The sequence below is a fragment of the Platichthys flesus genome, chromosome 1, assembly GCF_949316205.1.
Source record: "Platichthys flesus chromosome 1, fPlaFle2.1, whole genome shotgun sequence".
Classification (NCBI taxonomy): domain Eukaryota; kingdom Metazoa; phylum Chordata; class Actinopteri; order Pleuronectiformes; family Pleuronectidae; genus Platichthys; species Platichthys flesus.
The window spans coordinates 8876115-8896252 of record NC_084945.1 but is presented as its reverse complement, the minus strand read 5'-3'; the positions used below and the strand labels follow the sequence as shown (position 1 = coordinate 8896252).

The window sequence follows — 20138 nt, the reverse complement described above, 5'->3', positions numbered from 1 at the left end:
AAGGCCACCAACTTAATCACTTATGCAGTCAAATTTGAACTACGCTCAACACAGACCGCACGCCGATCGTTAAAAGCAAGAGGAGGCAATTTACGGTCAGATATCAAAGAAATATTAAAACTTTGAACACCACAGTCTTATAGAAAACATCTAATATTCCTGTTTAAGTTCACAGCTAATGGGATAAAAGGTTATTCAAGTTTGAAACAATGGGACAGGGGATGTAATCGCACTGACTGCACGGCAACAGAAATTACAGAAAAAAGTCAACTGAAGCAGTGTGCTTTGAGGTCAAGAACAAGTCTGATATTACAACAGGTTCAGGATGAGGACACATGTTCCTATGAACAAGCTTTTCCCTTCAAGCAGTTACCAATGATGAATGATTTTTTTTTGGGGGGGGGGGGCATTTGCCTTCTATAATATTCCCTTAAATTATGTTATAATATGCTTTCATGTTTAGAAAGTTGCGAAAGATATATGAAGACAGTCCTGACTGTATATTTTCAGGTCGTACATTGCCCGATGAGTGATGTTTCCTTACCAGCTCCAACAGACTCATATTCACAAAAAACAACGTTATTATCTCTGGATTAGGTGTAGAGACAGTGAACACTGTTGGTAGAGTTTGAAAAGAGAAGCAACGAATCGGCGAAGCAAAATAAATTAAACAAAAAAAACATACTAACCTTTGGTTTCTGTTCCGGAGCAAGCATGAAGGCAAATCATGCAGCCAAGCAGAAGTTGCAATCATAAGTATAAAGAAAAAAAGCAAGAGGAGAAAGAGAGAATGGGAGACAAGAGAAAACAAGAAAGAAGAAGCAAAGCTTGTTAGTCATCTTTGAAGTAAGCATTATTTCAGACATTTTGTTGGCAGCAGAGACAAAAGAAAGCATTGCACTGAATATAAAGTGATGTTGCAGTCCATAGAGTGAGAGAGAGAAAGAGAGAGAGAGAGATTTTGCATTCATTAACTGAAAAATGTGTCATTGTTATGAACTTGGATAATTACACTTGAGTCCATATTTCTTCAAAGTAATGGACTTGTCAAAACTGGAAACAGAGCAGGGTAAAAATTTTGTAATCACCAAGAATGACACAAAATCAAAATATCGATCACGGAAAGTGTTGATGGTCGGGAAGTGATGTGTCACCACAGAAATTAAATGATGAGTGTCTCAAAACTATATCGCACGTCTTGTGTCTTTATTCTCTCATAATAAGACATTTTACAGATTTTCTTCAATCATAGCACTTGACAACACACTGACTTGCCAAATCCTGTCTCTCACGTATTTAAATATACATGAATTTGTTCTGGCCCACACTCACAGCAGGGACTGAAAAAGGTATGTGAATTTCACTTGTGATGTGTTAAAGAGGATATGAACATTTACATGGTCTGAGACTGTACGTTCTCAATTGTGTTTGTTTGTGAAAGTAAAAAAGATATATAAAGATAAGATATATATCATGCATACAAATGCTGATTTTTGCAGTGACTTCACTGCTATTCACTGCATCACGACAGAATGGGATGTGTTACAATGGATTACAATAGTGCTGCAGCTTATAGCACTTTCTCGGTTCTTCTTGCTTTTGAAGTTCCCTGATGCGGCTGTGAGAAGGACTCCTCTCTCTCTCTCCACACTCATCATATGAGACAGAAACCACAAAGACGGCAATTAAAGCCCTCAGATGTCAAGGGAAAGATTAAAGCTCAGAGTTCACAGGCAGACAGTCAAACCTCATTAGCTATGCTTAATTTATAATCTGTGATTAATAATCACAATGAGATAACCCCTGACTCATGGATCTGACGATTAACTTTAGTTAACCCCATCCACTGTTCATATTCAACCTGCATGTCCTCTTTTCCCAAAGTATATAATCAGTGCTCCAAGAATAGGGCTCACAGAGCAGGTGTGAGAGAAGCATATCCAATACATCCATTGTGTAAATAGAGGGAATGCCATCAAATTAAAAATGTCAAAATCATGATGGATTAAAATAGAAATGCTATTAATCAAGCTGATTAAGGTTGTATATATTGTGTATTATTGTTTTGAAACTGTGAAACAGTAATTTGTTACCAGATACTATTTAAGATGGTGATACTGCACTTGTCTGAGGTCAGTCTTTCCTGCTCCTCTGCTTTTTTTTATCACCAACACGTGGAACTGATCTTCATAAAAACTTGCAGAATTCATGTTTATGTTCATTGATAAACTTGGCGTTGCCTCTGCAACAATGAAGCGACCACAGCTCATCAGGGCAGCGAGGAGGGAGGACATGCAGCCGGGTAACACAGAACAGAACAAAGATACTGGATGGATTACATAACAGAGAGGAAGCCCTTGAAGTCATCAGAAGATTCTCGTGCTCGAAACATCGCAACAAATATAATCCAGTAAGAGTTTGTAGGTGTGCAGATAATCTCCTTTTTTCTTTACGTTCTGTAAAAATATGGAGAACATTTCCCACTCGATTGTTTCGCAACATGTGCACAGTCTTAAACACAGACTACAAGGATCACTTTGGGATCAGTGTTTCCTGAATGGTGAATAGAAAAAAATGTATTGTAATATTTATTTCCCTTGCTAACAGCACTACAAAGAATAATTAGGTGAGAAAAGGTAATGCTTCACAAACTGACAACGGAGAACATCGTGAAAAAAGCACATAACGAGCTCTGCATAAAAGCATTTGAACAATATGCTCCACGTGAGATTTTTCAGCAGGGGTGAAGAACCTCAGGCCTGGGGCTGTAAACAGCGTGTTACACAACGTGCAAGACAATTCATAACTACACATCTCAGAAATACAAAACTAAATTCGCATAACAGCAAATACTTTTACTGTTGTGAAATGAAAAATAAGCACATGCCCTCCAGGAAAACAGCTGGAGGGGACCACCCCTGTTTACAAATCAGAAACCTATAAAACATGTGGCACCCCCTGAATCAGCTGGTTGGCAATAAAAGTAGATAAGGACACAAGAAGGTGCTTGTGACTGTGTGAGAAACAGAATTATTATTTTCAATACTTTGGTTTCGTGGACATTTTGTATGCGTCAGTGAGGAACAATGCAAAAAGCAATACTATACAAACATTGCATTAATCAGCTGTATATGTAAAAGTTTACAAGTTCCATTATCTGTGTTTATGGAGAATTGCTCCAGGGATGACATGAGATTTTATCTGTTTGAAATAAATAATCTAATCTTCAATTGTATACTATGGGAGGATGATAACATCTCAAGAAGCCACTTGGAAAAAAACAATTGGACTGCGTGCCTGGAGTTGTGATGACATGAAGTGACCAGGCCCTCATGGGCATGGTAGAGAGAAGAGTGAGAAATTATGTACTGTATGTGTGGATATGATGGAAGGTTGGCTCCTACCTAGAAAGGGAAATGATTCGATCAGTAGACCCGTAGTTACGTGAGCATCCTTGTAAGAAACTCTTAAATATTTAAATCTTCATCTAATCCTTTGATTTGTGGCTTTACGAGACAACCTGAATGGTACATCAAGCAAAAGCATGTTAGCAGCATCAATAGAGGTACTAGTGGTTCTGCTCAACCCACTCCATCCAATTTCCTCAGGAATTTAAAAGCTCTATTGCCTTTTCAGAATAAATGTTATCATAACTATTCCTTCCAGTTACTTGAAATGGCTCACCTCAAATGGTCTAACATGAGCATAGACAGGGGCCGCCTGAGTTTGACATTCCCTCCACAATACACTTACTCCACACCTATTTCCGATGCTTTGAAAAGTTGATCGGAAGTTTTATTATGTTGCGAACACAAACAGACACTAGTCTGCAGCCGTTTAGTCTCCCACAAAGCAGCTCTCCCCCTGCGCTCACTTTCGCAGAACAGCAGCTGTGTTGGAACAGCGAGCAGAAGGAAGGAGAAGCAGAACGTGATACAAAAGAACAGCAGGGACGGAGCTGACCTCCCGGTCTTTGCCTCCAGTTAGGGAGCACTTAAAATATAGACTTCATTTTGTGTGGAGGAAAAGCATCGCTGCACTGGTGTCTGTGGATTGAAGGTAAAAGTCTGAAGAACCACAGCGATTATGTGGCCAGGTGTCTGTGTGACCATTGCCAGCTGTGCGGCCGGGCTGCCCGGTGTATTTAAAGAACGTGTGGTTACTATAGTTTGAAATAAAATCCAGAGTAAAGTTTCAGCTAATTAAAGCTTGTTTATGTTTTTATTGTTTATTCTTGTGCAGATGCTCATTGGAAGTTAGACAACATTGACATTGATGTTGTCTGTCTGAGTACGAAACAGGCTATCAGCTTAGATAGCATGGTAGCGTTACAACTTGTGCTAAATAACACTTCACATATAATAGTTTTTACAATAAATCGTCTAGAAATGTATGAATGTCTCAATACTTTTAATATTTAAACAAAACATGTCATCCTGGTAGTGGCTCAAGAAATATCAGGACATCACATATTCAGTAAGATTCATCCTGTAGGAAACAATAAGATCTAAATGACATTTTATGGCAATCCATCTGATACATTTGCACACAGCTCACTCTGAATTGAAATGTCAAACTGTTGAGTGAATGACCAAAGTCAACGCTATTTATTTATATATTGATATCCGTCCAATAGCAAACAAGACGTACAAATTTCATGGTGGCCCAAGAGGAAAAGTGAGGCACCACCAGAATTCTTTTGCATTTGTCCTATTAGGAGCATCAATGAAGTGGGCCACCAGAAACAAACCAAAACTGAGCCCTGACGCTTGCCTGACCGAAAAAAACTGAAAAAATGAATTTATGATTGACCTGATTACTTAGTACTTAGATCCTCTTTCATCATTAATCAACTGCATGTCAGAAAGGAAAGCAAAAGACAAAAAAATATATAGAGGGTTATTTGAATTAGTGGATCAATTCTGGGTAAAACACTGGTAATACACTACACAGAGTCTTGATATAGGAAATTCCTAAACCAAATGGGGGTATTTTATGGATATAAAAGTATGTAGTACAATATGTAAAACCATTAGCATCACTATAATTAATTTGGATTTGTAGTTTGACCTTCAAAATTATCCTCTACAGCTTTAAAAGCTTAAGGCAAATATCTGAAAAAAAATTATTGAAAGCAGTGGTAATATATGATTATGTTTATTATAGCAACATTTATTATATTGAAAGTCATTTTAATCCAAAGTCAAAAGTGTGTGTGTGTGTGTGTCTGTGTGTGTGTGTGTGTGTGTGTGTGTGTGTGTGTGTGTGTGTGTGTGTGTGTGTGTGTGTGTGTGTCTGTGCAAATCAACAACATTTTCATCCTGCAGCACACCCCATCCTATCTGACCACAACCATTGATTTACTGCAGCAGGTTACCTAGACTTGTTATACTATATCAGATGATTCACTCCTGCAGCTTGCAGCGTGCATGCTAAGCCCACTTGTGTTTGGTCATATGTGTTTCTGTATACATGAAGGGACTTTAGGTCCTTGACGTATTTATACATGTGAGCAAAGAACGCTTGATATAAGATCATTTGACTCCACAATTACGAGCTGCTTGAATTTTGGCATATATAAATTCATATTTATTTTCTATATTTACAACATCATTGTATGGTATAACTAGCAAATTCAATTCTGGGTTATTTATTCTCACCAGTCGTGTTGCAGTTGCCTCTGCAGTCTCTGAGATAAACTGGCATCTCTTAAGGTAGTTAGGGAAAACTCAGCTGTTGCAAAGGTCCAAAAGATTCCAGTATTGTACTACAGCCTTCCCCAATAAAAACAATCTGTCTTGCTGACAGATTGTTTTTATTCTTCATTGAATCTTAAGTGAAATGTGAGCTGCATACAAATATCCCTTCTTTGTTACTTGTTAGGAAAAGTTATTTAAATTTAAATAGTTAGGAAATATCACACCAGAGATTGCTCAAATATTTCTTGCACTACTAAGCATTAATTTGCCAATTATGTTCACAGAGCACGGCACTCATATTTGAAACACGTTTGTACCAAGCTGTTTCACTTTGTTCCTTTTCGGCACTGTGTCTTACTAACAACAAGTTTTCTTTTTTTGCTTCTTTAATGTTTTGTTTCCATCAGGGATTTTCAAACAACACACATACACATCTGCTCAGCTGGATGGTGCAGTATTCGCTTCTATAAGTGCTTCTATAAGGAAGCCCTAGGTTACAAACATGTGGGACCTATAGATGAGCAGAAGACCAACATCAGACTCTTGGCTGTAAATGTTGTACAGCAAGACATCCATAAGTGACGGCTCTTGACTGCCAGACCAAGACTCACAGCCCATCCAGACCCACTGAGAGACTGAGCAATCCTGGAAGGACATACAGGAGACAGAGGCTTCACACAACACCAATGCCAAGTGGCAACCTCCACTCTACTAGAACAATTGGAAACAACACCCGAGGACAGTCAACACACCAGCTACTGGTCAAAATATGACAAGACAGCTTACAACTCAATGTCCTCAATGCTTGGCACTATACAAGGCTAACAGTGCACTGAACTGAGGGTCAATGCAACTGTGGAAAACAAGAATATGTATGTAAGTAGCTACGAACCTCAAAAACCATCAAAGAAATAAAAGGGTCTAAGTCTGGATTATATGACAGCCTCTCTCGCTTTTCTGCCTTTGAAACATTTTTGACGTTAACAGTATGTCAGAACAATAAAATTACCTGATCTTTTTTATCTGACAGTTTCTTATGGACATGTAAAGGCTTTGTGCTGTCGGCCGGGCAAAGCAATTATGGGTTATTTTGCTCAAGTCAATGAAAGCAACTGATTGTGAGAAAATGACATTGGTGATACCTAAGGAACAGCCTTTTTACAATATAGTCAACGGACAAGTGTGGAGGCATTGTGTGTGTCTGTGCGTGTGTGTGTGTGTCTGTGTGTGTAGGTGTCTGTGTGTGTGTGTGTCTGTGTGTGTCTGTGTGTGTGTGTGTGTGTGTGTGTGTGTGTGTGTGTGGGTGTGTGTGATACTGTGAATTCTAAAGCAAGGAGAATGAGAACAACTTCATCCTTAGGTAAAAAATAAATGACGAAATGCAAATGCCGATATTTCATATCAACGTAAACACACAAAGCAAACAATTTTATGGTCATTTCTTTTTTTACCACCATACAAACTGGGCTGTCACACTTCCTGTGCTTCATGCTACTCTGCAGTTGTTTGATTAGACTGAAGACATTACATTATAAGTGTTACACAATGACATCTTCTACTGTTTAGTGCATAACTGAACATTTCCATTCATTTCAATTGTTTAAGTTTACAGCAAATAACCAGAGGCTTGAGAGAAAAGCATTAAAATCACCTCATATCATTCAGTATGGTCTTATTTAATTTAAATTCTCTCTGACCTGCTTGCTCAAACATTAAAAACACACATTCATCGCAATTTCAGGAGATGTGTGTTAAAGTGGCACTGACCCCTTTGCCAAAAACCACACTCCATTCCCAAGCCAAACAGGCAAACAGAGGAGCCATAAACGATATTAACAAAGTGAATAAAATGTCGACTTAGTCAAATAAATATGTTTCATTCCTCCAAAAGTAGTAATATAAATTCTGGTTCCAGCCGTCTCTTAGCACTATGAATAATAAACTGTATTTTTATAAAGAGTTGATTAACTTGAGGTCTGCCAAACATACAGAGACGGTCTCAAAACAAACTTTTCTCAGTCCCCATCCGCACTTGCAGTTTGTGTACAGGATGGCAGGCGTCCTCTACAGCGAGAAGCACAAACATCACAAAACAATACGGAAGTCTGAAGGGACGTAAATTAATATTTAATCAGAAAAACTGAGTGAATCCAGCTTCATGCTGTGTCTCTTTTAATGTTTAATGCTGATCCAGATGCTTCTGCTCTTAAGTGAGATGAAACATGATGCTACATGGCTGTGTTAATCAGACGACAAGCCCACATGCGCATAGGTACACGCGTACGTTCACTGACACACAGCGGCCACGCAGCTGGGTCCGACAGCTCGACCCTCGAGTCCTGCTGTTCCTACAACCTCCATTGGGACAGAGGGAAATCGGGAGGAAAACTACTAAGTAAACAGATTTAAACAATGTGAAAGGTTGGAAATTAGACAAATGTTTTAAGCCTCTCTCACCAAATCTAAAATGCATTATCCATGAGCAGTGACAAGAACAGACAGACGCCATACTGCAGAGGTGCACTGCTTTGGCATGCCTCCTCAAATGTGTTTGGTGATTGCTCTCAAATAAGGTGGTGCATGCACCCTAACAGGGGAGTAGAATTGTCTGCTGGTGGACATCCTTCCTTTGCCCTCTCCAGAGAACACCTGCTTGACTTTCTGTCTACCTGTTTGCCATTTAGATCTGCCTCAATTATTCAACACCTTGACGATGAAGAACAAGGGAGCCCTGGTGTGTGTGAGGGGGTGGCGGGGGGGTCTCCTGTGCCCTGAGAGGAGTAGCATTGAGTTGTGACAGGTAGATAACACCTGGATGAATAATTCAAATTGTCGTAAGCTAGCTGAGTCAGTGACAAGACAAGAAAGAAAAAACTAGACGTGAATAAATCATCAGAGAAGGGACTAATAGTCCACACGCAGGAGAGGACAAGACTGATAACATCTCATGCTACCTCCTGCGGTATCTTTAATCATTCCAACAACCTTGTACATGAATATTCCAGATCTTACCAACCATACTAATGTGTAAGGATGTAAGCGTATGGTGTCTTATCGTGCAGCATTACCACCAGGAATAGTCGGAACAGCCCACTGAAATCTAAAACATGCACGACAACCTCGGAGACTCGGATTCAGCACAGACAGCTGAATGCAAACTGATCTATCACAGACATGAACTATTGCTTATTTCAAATCAATTCAATTTTATGTATCATAAGAAACATCATCTCAACTTAGAAGGTCAAGACCTTAACAATTGTTCCCACAATGACCAAGCACAGTGGAGAGAGAAAACTCAAATTTATCCATATAAATGTATGACATGCATTCACAGAAAGTATCTTAGCACGACCATCTCCCAAATAGAAGGCTTAAACCTTTCTGTTTTCGTGTTCTCCCGATGTTTATGTGCGTTTTTTATCGACTTCTTCTCCCCCCCACCAAAAGCTCAAAGGTTTATTGTTATAGATAACTGAAGGATTGATCATGTGGTCATACTTTAAATGACAAAAAAAAAAATCACACTGGTTTTGACCACACTGGTATTTTAAGCCATAATACCAGAAAGAAGGTGGAAAGATGAGATGATGATGAGAAATATTCTTTACCAATAATTTATAGAGAGAAAGAATATTAGTGTTTGGACATATTCTGAAAGTTCTGTGAGAGTAAAGTTAAATACTGCAACAAGGAAAAGTGAGAGCCTGACCTGTTCTTTGGGAACCAAAGGTGAGAGCAACTCTGCTCAGTAACTCTGGTTTAGCATACTGGATCTCATCAGCCCGCACCCAGAAGCAGGCCTCTGACATTTCCTGGGGACGAATCTGAAAACACACATCCACAGTTTAGTTTATTTAGTCAACACAAGGTTGTGTATTTCACTCTGCATAGTTACCACAAATGGAAATGTCAGTACAAATAAAATGCATCATTCTGGTTAGATATGAGTCATATGTCAAAGATATAAAAGACTATTTCTACTTAATTAACAGTAAATAGTCAATATGTCACAACTGTTCACCTGACACTAGAGTAAATATGTGAAATTCTACTACAATCCCATTCATGCTAAGTAGATGCACACGTCCTTGGGATACATGAAAAGGACAACAATGTGTAGATATAGTTGAACCAAATGGTCAATAAATCCGAAAGGAATAAATCAATCAATTAAATGTTAATTGTATAGCCTAAATTCACAAATCAAAATTTGTTTAATATGGTTTGGTTTAACAAGGTTTTAAATGGGTATTGATATTTCCCAAAAAATGAATATAAAGATAAACTTTTTGGCCAGCAAGCTAGGTTGATGGTGGTCTTCCTGTCGGGCAAAAGTTGATTTCTGACCTCTAACTTTGATAAGCTTGTTATCTTTTCTAACAAGTTGGCTGTGCCGGCAATCAAGAGTTGAAAGTCTGAAATCATGAAGCTGAAGAAGTTTTTGAACAGCTTTGTCCCAATCAGAACCATATGTGTCGGCCTCATACAGCTGTGCCATTAGACAGGTCCACTTCATGTCCTACTAAAAGGTTCATAAATTTCCCGGCATATGGTTTAGTTTGCTGAACATCTGTACCAGTGCACATCTGACATTAAATTATTAATCAAACCACAAACTGATTACTTGTGTTGTGAACTAATATTGCTCTGCAGGGAACAACATCTGTAGAGGTACCACCGGGGCTGCTCTGACAATAGCGTCTGATCATCTCTTATTTTTAATTATTCCTGGTTTGGCACAGAGAGAGGAAGTTGTTGTTTGTACTTCTTAGAAAAACATCTGCAATGTTCAGGTGCTGCCAATAAACATCAGGAACAAAGTTAAGAGCAGACAACAGGGCACCTTTAAATACCTGGCATGTTTTTCATTTTATTGGTCCAAACTTTCCACTGAAGAAAATGCATAACATTGAGAAACATTTTTCCATATAGTCTGTTCTTCTACCAGATGCCAATTAGAGAATACACATCTAAGTTGTGCTGTGATCAAAGATGCCAAAAAAACCTGTCAGCAAACTTTTAGCATTCAACTCCACGGTCATTCTAGATGCATTTATCACTGATATCTTAAACTGAATTGTTCTGATTTGTTATTGTGTGTAATGTCACCATCAAGTATGAAAGTGAAGGGGTCAAATATAAGAGACACCTTTCAGTGTCTTACCTTGGACCAGTTGAGGCGCTTCATGGAAGTCTCCGGCTTGAATTCCTTCTTAGCCCTGAGGCCGTAAGGCAGTGCATTGTGGGTGGGGGAGCCAAGACCTCCGCCAAACCCTAGAGGGGGTGGTGGAGGGGCACCAAACGGAGGAGGCACTCCAGGTGGAGGAGGTGGGGCAGGACAGCCAGGTAGGGGGGGCGGGGGAGGTGGAGGAGGGGGTGCCGGCATCCCAGGTCCTGGAGCGCGGGGTGGTGTTCCCGGATGGAGGACTGAGGCAGATGACGACTGTCGAACATGGGGAGAGGAGAGACTCGCCGGTACAGCTCCAAACTGGAGAGGCAGGGAGAAGAGGAAATGTTATGTACACACATAACATACAAATAAGTAATGCTCATGCTAATGCTTTATGTAAAAGTGTGACAATTGAGGATTTCTCTCTAGACTCGATTGATCATTCCATCACAAATGGAAATAGGTCTCGTAACAACATTAAAAGCCAGAGTTTAAGCCTTCATGCCACAGAACATGAAAGTAAACACTAAATCTAGCTTGAGTATGTTTAAGTATAAAGGATTTCCCAAACAATAAGAATCTAACATTGTTGTCCTCCTTCATATTCCTTTATCTGAGCAGTAGCGTAAGACACTTTCATGATGTTACTTGAATTATTACACTGATAAGAATGAATCAAATTCAAAGGATCTTGATGCCTAAATTGCATTTTCACAATGACTTTGAAGGTTAAATAATATTGTTTAGTGGATGTTTTTTTCAACAAATTAATAGAAAGTGTAATTGCTAATGATTTTGGCCAAAAATAATAATTGTTTCAAGTAAAAAAATACTTTTGTTTATTTTTTGTGTTAGATTGTATTGTAAAGTGTGTGGAGCAGTACGCATGAAACCCTTCGCAGAACAAATATAATAAAAAGCAAACTCACATTTCAAGGAAAAAAAGAAATACGACTGAAACTCGAGAGAGAGAGAGAAAAAAAATCGAAGCAAACCGTGCTGCCAAGTGTGCAGCACGGTTTGCTTTGCTGGCTGATACCACTGGGCTACGGATAACAGAGGCGTGTTCTCTCAACCATCCAACAGAGGTCAAACACTCATAAACGGTCCAGATTCTGTCCAGGACACATACCGCAATGATTTGTTTTTTCCAAAGCTGAAACTCCAACGTTATAACCGGGGCTACAATGGTGTCGTAAATTGTTTCATACAGAGCAAATGGCTTATTGATCAATGCTCCAGTTTTAGATTAAAGACGCACACTAAAGGTCAGCCCTGGGCCCTTACTCTGCCACCGCCTCTACGGAGAAGAACGTCTTTGCTGAATTAACAAGTGTGCCTCAGTGTGTGTGTGTGTGTGTGTGTCTGTGTGTGCTAGTGAGAGAGAGACACACAGAAGGGCAAAAACAGTGGGACAAAGAGGACCCGCATTTACTAAAGGTACCACCGTCATTTGACCCGCAGTACTGTTTGAGTATTCATTCTGTGTTTGCTCTTTTCAAATTGAAAAATTATCAGGAAAATAAAAAGGGAAGTTCTCTTCCCCTTCTCGGAGTGTGTGGGTTATCTTGTTGTTTCAGGAGGTGGGAGCAACTCTCTGGGGTATTGGGGGGGGTTGGTGGTGGAGGGGTGATGGGGCTGTGAAGAGAGGCCCGGTAGTGAGGCTGAAGGGAGTTGTCAGAATAAATTGCTTTTAAAACAATTTCCTCTTATGGGATGGAGATCAGAGAATTAGAAAGGGCCAACGTGGAGGACTGGTCAGTGTTGCCATTAGACTTAGTGTCAGCCAGCCAGTGGAGCGGCCTCCACGTCAAACCAAACTGCAGGCTCCAATGAATCAAAGCCCACTCCGCCCCCCCACCAGAGCCCATCCTGCACCCCAAAATAGGAGAACGTCTTAATGGAAAGTAACTTGCTAGATTCAGGGAGAGTTGCAGGGTCATAAAATCTAGTGTGTTATTTTTCACATCCCCTAAATTAGTACCCAGTAACATAATTTACAAAAGTCAACACTAAAAACAAAAACACACAGCTTGTGTACCTGGGACTTAAAGGCCTGCAGCTCAGCTCCGAGTTCAGCTGCTTTTTCCTCAGACTTAACCAGCTGAGCTTCTGTCTGCTGCCTGCTTACAAACTCCTCCTCGAACTAAAAAAGAGAATCACATATCCAAATTATTCACACAAAGAAAACGTTGATATTGAGTTATTTAACTAGGAATAAAGATTAGTATTATGCAACACAATTGTTTGAGTCTATCTGTATAATTATTTTAGCATAATTAAAACTCATTTTCATCTTGATTACCCTGATTTGCTGATTGAATTTCCACCTTTTGTCAAACACCCATTCCATGATAAAGTGAAGTTTGAGACACACACACCAATCAGTGAGCCTGTGTTTCTAATCAGGATCTACAACCTGCTGCTACCCAGACAGCAGCTAATCAATTTGACCTCACACATTTCACAAGCAGGTGTGGGATTCGCCGACCGGGAAGAAAAACTGTACGGCTTTTTCTGTAATTTACTGTAGTATAAGAACTTCTTTCCCTATGTTTTTAGATCTGCGCTATGGACATAAAAAAAACATGGAACTACATATAAAAGCTCAAGATGTGGGGAATATTATAAAATATGAAAGAAGACTGTTATTTATCTACAATGATATGGGAAGAACCAGTATTTCTATCATTGTCTCTGGGATACGTGCAGTTGTTATCAACAGTGAATACTCTTGACTTTGCTTTTCAAAATAATTCTTGGTGGTAATATGGTGATTTTAAGGTTATAGATCTGATTATGTTATAGCAATATGTCAGAATGTGATTCTCACTTTAAAATTAAAATTTTCTTCTTTTGGTTAATAGTAAGAGACAATTTCAAATCCAATTTCTATACGGATATAGACTATTTAAATTATTCAAGCCTCAATGGTTTGACAGTATCATTTCATCGCTATAATGTAAATCTAAACAGATGTTACTTCATAGAATAAGTTAAGTGAATGCCTTAATGGGCTTTGTTGAGGACAGGTGGTTGTGTAGTGGGAGGAATGTGTGTATTTTCTGCTGTCAATACTTGCCTTCTGTGCCAATTCTGAAGCTCTCTGTTCAAACTCATCAATTCGAGCTTTATCCACACACACCTCTGAAAACAAACAATAGAGTGGAGAAAAAGAATAGAGCGTAAATTACCTTTGATCGATTGAAATATCTGTAATGCCAAAAAGTGTTTGACTTGCCTAAGAGGTGGCTGAAGTCCACATCGAGGCGCTTGCGGTAACTGAAGTCCGGGTCAGTGCCACTGCGGTGGAGCACAATCTGAGACACACACTCCTCAATGATCTTAAAGTACTGAGGCCTGAGAGTCAGGAGAAGCCAGAGAAGGTGTGTTAGAGTTTCACATAATTCCATGTCATGCTTTTAATCTGGTGTCTGTGTATGCATTTGGGCAGATTCAGGTGTGACAGCAGATTCACTGTCTACAGGGAAAACAGAGTTACTGAAAAGATAAAAGGGAAATGTGGCATGTCCCAACAACTTGTGCAACCAGTTATTATTGCTGCATAAGAAAAACTCTAAACACATCATGAACCTACAAGTCGGGGCTGCTTATCATTAATTAATTGGTTTAAAAAAATTCTAAAATCCAAATAGAAGAATATCTGGCCAGAAAATGAAGAGACCTAAACGAAGGACAGAATATCAACAGAAACTCTAGTCTAGTCAAGTCTACACTGATATAAATTCCATAACGAAATATGCCAACAGGAAAAAAGACATTGCGATTAATTGTTTATGTGCATTGTGAACCAGATGGTATCTTAATTAATGATACAAATTTTTTTAAAGTTTTATCTTGATTATGAGACTAAACTTCAGTCGATAGGAGGCATATGCGAATAGTTGTTTCTTAAGAGCTTATAAAACGCCTCCTTACAGTTTATACCAGGAGCACCTATATAAGCACTGCTTCTATGATGCTGAACAATGGAGAATACACAACCACATATTAGCAAATGCACAGTAATTGCAGTTGAACTGTTGAAAGAGGCTCTGTTGAATTCACTGATCACACAATAACGAGGGATATGCCACAGTGAGGAATGGGGAGATGTTGTGATGCAACAACAGACAACAGCTGAGAGCCACAGTGTTGTTGCAAGTTAAAGGAGGAAGTGTCTGATCTGCTCATTATCTTGCAACATTGCCGCTGAGAGTCCAAATCCCTACTCTGACACTTATCAGCAGTGATTAATCAGGGATGCTGCCTTCCACCTCTCCCTGAAACAATGCTGCGACTGCCATGTAGATGTGCACCATGGAGTCACTGTGTGAATGACAAAATTATAAGGATGAAAATAGAATAACACGTAATGTCAATCACTTGACTGACAAGCTACCGGTGTTCTTTTTATTTGCACTGCAACTTTGGATCCCTCATCTATATACTCTTGAGAATAAATAACCAATGCTCACTGCACCAGTCCTTTGCAAGAGATGCAGAATATTAAAAGCTTCACGTTCAGATACAAGCCTGTGGTGAAAATTAATAACAGGAGTATTGAAGTGCCGATAGAGAACTTGAAAGCAAACTCAAAACCGTCTACAGAGCTGCACTATATGGAATGATCTTCGCATAGAGGGGTTACAAACACTATTCGTGTCAGGTTTATAATGTGTCTAAGAGTGTTTTCTTGTCATGCAACTTTGGGAGGATGCTTTCCTTTTCAAGTCTTCTGTGCTGCTGTGTGCTTTTCCCAATCTAATCAACCTATTTTCAGTGCACAAAACATTCTGCTAAGTGCAATTTGACAAATATCAAATCTGTAGAGATGATTTGTTTGGAGAGCAGCAGCTTCCATGTGGGTGTCCTGCCATCAACATCATGCTCCATGCACCCGCATACTATTATTTGCATATGGTTGACTCATGAACATGTGAGATGTTACCGAGGTTATTCCTTAAAGTTTCAGCTCTTATACTTTCTATTTTTACCTCGTTGAGCATTCTGCTTTTTGCTATCGGTGTCATCTTAAAATGAGGGCCCACTCCTCGGGAGAGTGCCTACATTACAATTCATCTGACTGTGGACAAATGAATGTCTAAACTCTGAGATGACTCTGTGAGCCTTTCAAGCTTTATGCAAATCTAAAATTGTTGATCCTCCTGCGAGGCACCATTCAATCAATTCTCAAATTTTTAAATAGTTAAAAGATGCAAAACACAATTTGGTTTCATCGATCAAACTGTAAAGTAAAAAACTCCTTGACACCGATTGGCTTTAATTGATGTCATCAGCAGAAGGGTTTTGCATAGTTCTTCTTAAAAACTGTGATGTAATAATTGTTGTCAATAATAGCACAAGTACTTGTGTTATTAGCTAAAATAGATTGTTACCTTTACCAGAAGGTTATGTCTTCCTTGCCATGTGTCTGTTTGTATTTTAATTAGCAGCATTTAAAAAAAAAACTACAGGGAGGATCAGCAGAAAACTAAGTGGTAGAACAATATATTGGTCAGAAAACAACCCATACTTTCTTTGTCATAATCCAGATTAAGGGCTGGATCCAGAAGTCTTTTTTTTTTTGTTTCAGCAAAATGTTGATAGGAATAATGCATTTTTTTTGTGTGTAAATATACTTATTCTATTATTAATGCTTACTAAATACATGGCACCACTGTTGCCAGTCATAAAAATGCCAATATTAACATTGCAAGAAGTTTCATTATTGGCAAAGAGAAAAACTTCAAGTGTTGTTTTGTGGCGGAAGAGAAACCGCAGGTGATGCGTTTCATATGCTGCAGATTAGAGCTCCTTCTTTTGATCAAGTCATAGTTGAACTCGCTGCAGCTGTGAGTGAATCAACATAAAATAAATCTTTGAAAAAGTACCATTAAAAGGAGATGAGAAATACATTGGAGCATTGGCTGTAATAGATGGCTCGGAGATAAAAGAAACTGCATTCTCTTTGTTGGTTCTCTGGTTTAAAGCGGAGGGAGTGAGACCTCCACAAAACATAAGCTCTTAGGTTGTGTGTGGATTTGGCTATAATGCAAGATTAAAATGCTGTATGTTGGTCATCATTGTGATAACAGATTTAGGTGGAGGATAAATGAGAAGAAAAATACTCTTTGCTCCATTAAACTATAATATTTAGGTTCTGAGTGTTTGAGTGTGCTGGAGATTTTTACCTGACCAAGTAGTCATTGCGTATGAGCATTAGGTGCTGTAGAATGGAGAGGAAATAGGGCTCTGCACTGCTGTCCTTCACCGTGCTCTGCACAATGCTGAATACATCCCCCGCATCAGTGCAAAGAGTCAAGGGCTCGTACATAAATGGAAATGGCATTTTCACAACAAAATGTAAAGGCTATTGAAATGAAAAAATATGTATTCTATTCTATTTTCACACTTTTGGTTATCTAGACTCTAGTTAACATCAACTGACCTTAGCTGAATGCGTTTCCAATGTATATTAGCCAAATTTAAAAGGTGCAGACACTGAATCAAACATTAGAGTTTCACGCTTCACCCTGCTTTCCTAATAACAAGGATATTCAAGCTCGCTCTTGATGTCCTCCAGCCTGTGAGAAAACTCCATCATGTCCTCTTCTTTGTGCTCCACAAATACTTTAAGCTGGATGTCAAGAGCGTCATTCCTGATGGCTGTCAGTTGCTACAAATGAAGTTAAAAAAAAAGTAAAACAGTGAGAGACAATGAGTTAAAAGAATGAAAGAAAATAGATCAGACGGAAAGGCTCACGCAGATAAATTAAACAAAAAGGAAAGCATCAAGCCTGAGCCAAGACAAGGAGCTTGTTCTAAATGCTGTGACACATCATAATATGAAAGTGAGGAGACGGGCTCCATATTCTTTCTCAATCACTGGCATAGAGCATGAATCCTGACAGAGTAGCTGTTTGCTGAAAAATTGCTGAAAAATTACAATTGTAAAATGCGACTGTTATTGTCACCTGCCAAAATATATGCCGCCTGCTTTGCTCTATTGACGTTAAAAAATAACATCTTAGTAACTGTCCCCTGTGTCATGCAACATGAAATATGCTGCTATCCCTGATGAATAAAATAATTTTCACAAGTTTTAAAATAAGTCGACAGTCCCTCAGCTAGGTAGTCAAGATGGCAGCCATTGAAAACGAGAAGTGGCCCTTTTAAATGGAAATGTTTGACCGTTCTGAGGACACAATCTAGGTGCTTTTCCTCCACTGTGCATTTTGCCATACATGTCGGTGTGACCGCCCTTGTGCTCTCAAATATTAGAGGTGTATAAAAGTACATGAACTGAGACACAGCAATTCAGTAGTTAACAAGAGATAGGCATGTAAGGCAGATGGTATGAAATGCAGTAGAAATATTATTAGCCCAGCCACTCAAAACTTTATTGGTTCCTGGGCGCTGGCACTGACAGACGACATGGACAACAACTCTCCACTGTGTTTCATAGATTTGCTGGAGCAAATCTACAGTATTTCACTGAAGAGGACAACTCATTTAAATATTAATACATGGTTAGTGTGAGTTTATATTGTGTGTGTGTGTGTGTGTGTGTGTGTGTGTGTGTGTGTGTGTGTGTGTGTGTGTGTGTGTGTGTGTGTGTGTGTGTGTGTGTGTGTGTGTGTGTGTGTGTGTGTGTGTTTGTTTGTGTGTGTGTGTGTGTGTTTGTGTGTTTTGTTGAGCTTACCGGCAATATCTCTTTTAGGCCACAGCGCATAAATTCATTTCTGATGTGCAGCCTGAAGTCCAGCTCATCAGGAGATGTCACGAGTGCATTGATGAGCTGCATGCATGCCACCTGCAACATGAAGGGTAAACAGAACAAAGAGAGAGAAAGAAGAGAGTGAGAGAGAGAACCATAGAAAGAGTAGACAGACTTCTTCAAGAAGTTGATGAAAACCAGGACTGCATGCATTTGAAATGAGTTATGTCCCTTGGAAGCAGAGGACCATAACTAATGCATGTCTATTTTCTCCAGTCACCAACTGGGGGGCTGATTTTAATATTAATGGAACAACTGCAGACCCATACACACAAAATTAACCAACAGTCAATTTAAGGCCAAACTCGCTCTTTTGGAAGCTGTTTTTCACTCCCGGCTGAATTTGGTTTACTGCGCGGGGACAGCTGCATCCTGTGACTCCTCAACTGCCCGCGCGAACACAGACAGAAAAATCTATTATTGATCAGTAAAGCAATCCATTCATGCGTGAAAACAGGGTATGGCAATGCTCGAGCTCAGGAAGGATATTCAGATGTTTAAAGGTTCATAATCAGTTTGAGGGCACGCTCTTACTTCTGCCGTGGCACTCAAGCTCAATCATTCCCTGTCATTGAAGTACCATTTGATACAGCCAGGTGAAAAGTGACATGTGACTGGGTTGTGGTGATTGATAAAAAACCAATACCATTGATAAATTAATAGACGGTCTCCATTGATGGACTGGTTTCCTACCTAGTACACACTGCATATTTTCTGCATATATGAATAAATATCAGACAGTTGAAGCCTGCTGCGAACCATAAATAACAAAAGACAAAGGGTTAGCAAGAAAAATCACAGCAATGCTTTCCATCGTTTTTCATAAGTGCAGATTCACAATTTACCGCAGCGCTGTGCAACGACATTATGTCAAGTCGTTAATTTGATTCAAGCTCTTCAAGGACTATATGAGTTTCTGATGTAATTTTAACCACCTACATTAGCTTCATCAATGCAAGGGTCAATTAAAAATACATAACCACATAAAGACTTAAGAGGACAATACGAACATTTTGGTGTGTGCAAACGTGCTCAGGGAGAAGAGAAAGCTTTCTGCCACGCATCACTGTGGCCGTGGTAGGGATATACGACAGTATCTGTGCTTTAATAATGCAAGGGATCTGTGGCGTGGATTCAGAAGTGCGAGGGGATATCAAAGCTAGTAAGGCCTTATAAACCTTCAAGCACGCTGGGCTGTGTTTCTATATTCACAAATACATTGTGCGTCTGTGTGAAGCAAACTCAAGCTTCTGGTGGACGTCAATATCCGGGACTCATTTTGAATTGTCTTTTTTTTTTGTTTTCCATGTAAAACTCTTCTCCTCCTTCACCTTATCTCTCTCTCCCCTAGAGTTTTACCAGTCAAAGGCAGTTATTGCAAATGAAGCAAAAGCAGATGATAAAAACAGTTTTAGCCCAGGTCAATGCATTAAAATACGAGACAACCAAAGGAGCAAAGTAGTTGTCCCTATTTGGGTTCTATGCT

General features: G+C 39.3%; 1 protein-coding gene across 1 annotated transcript in view; it reads right to left on the bottom strand.

Annotated features, from left to right (window-relative positions):
• LOC133935858 (protein diaphanous homolog 3-like) overlaps positions 1–20138 on the bottom strand; it is a 147335-nt gene that overhangs the window by 100101 nt on the left and 27096 nt on the right. The window contains exons 10-17 of the mRNA XM_062381283.1: positions 18578–18688; positions 17433–17551; positions 17067–17183; positions 14114–14232; positions 13955–14019; positions 12914–13018; positions 10867–11190; positions 9412–9526 (exon numbers count right to left, since the gene is read on the bottom strand). Coding sequence (XP_062237267.1) covers positions 9412–9526; positions 10867–11190; positions 12914–13018; positions 13955–14019; positions 14114–14232; positions 17067–17183; positions 17433–17551; positions 18578–18688 — 1075 coding nt within the window. The remainder of the gene's footprint in view (positions 1–9411; positions 9527–10866; positions 11191–12913; positions 13019–13954; positions 14020–14113; positions 14233–17066; positions 17184–17432; positions 17552–18577; positions 18689–20138) is intronic.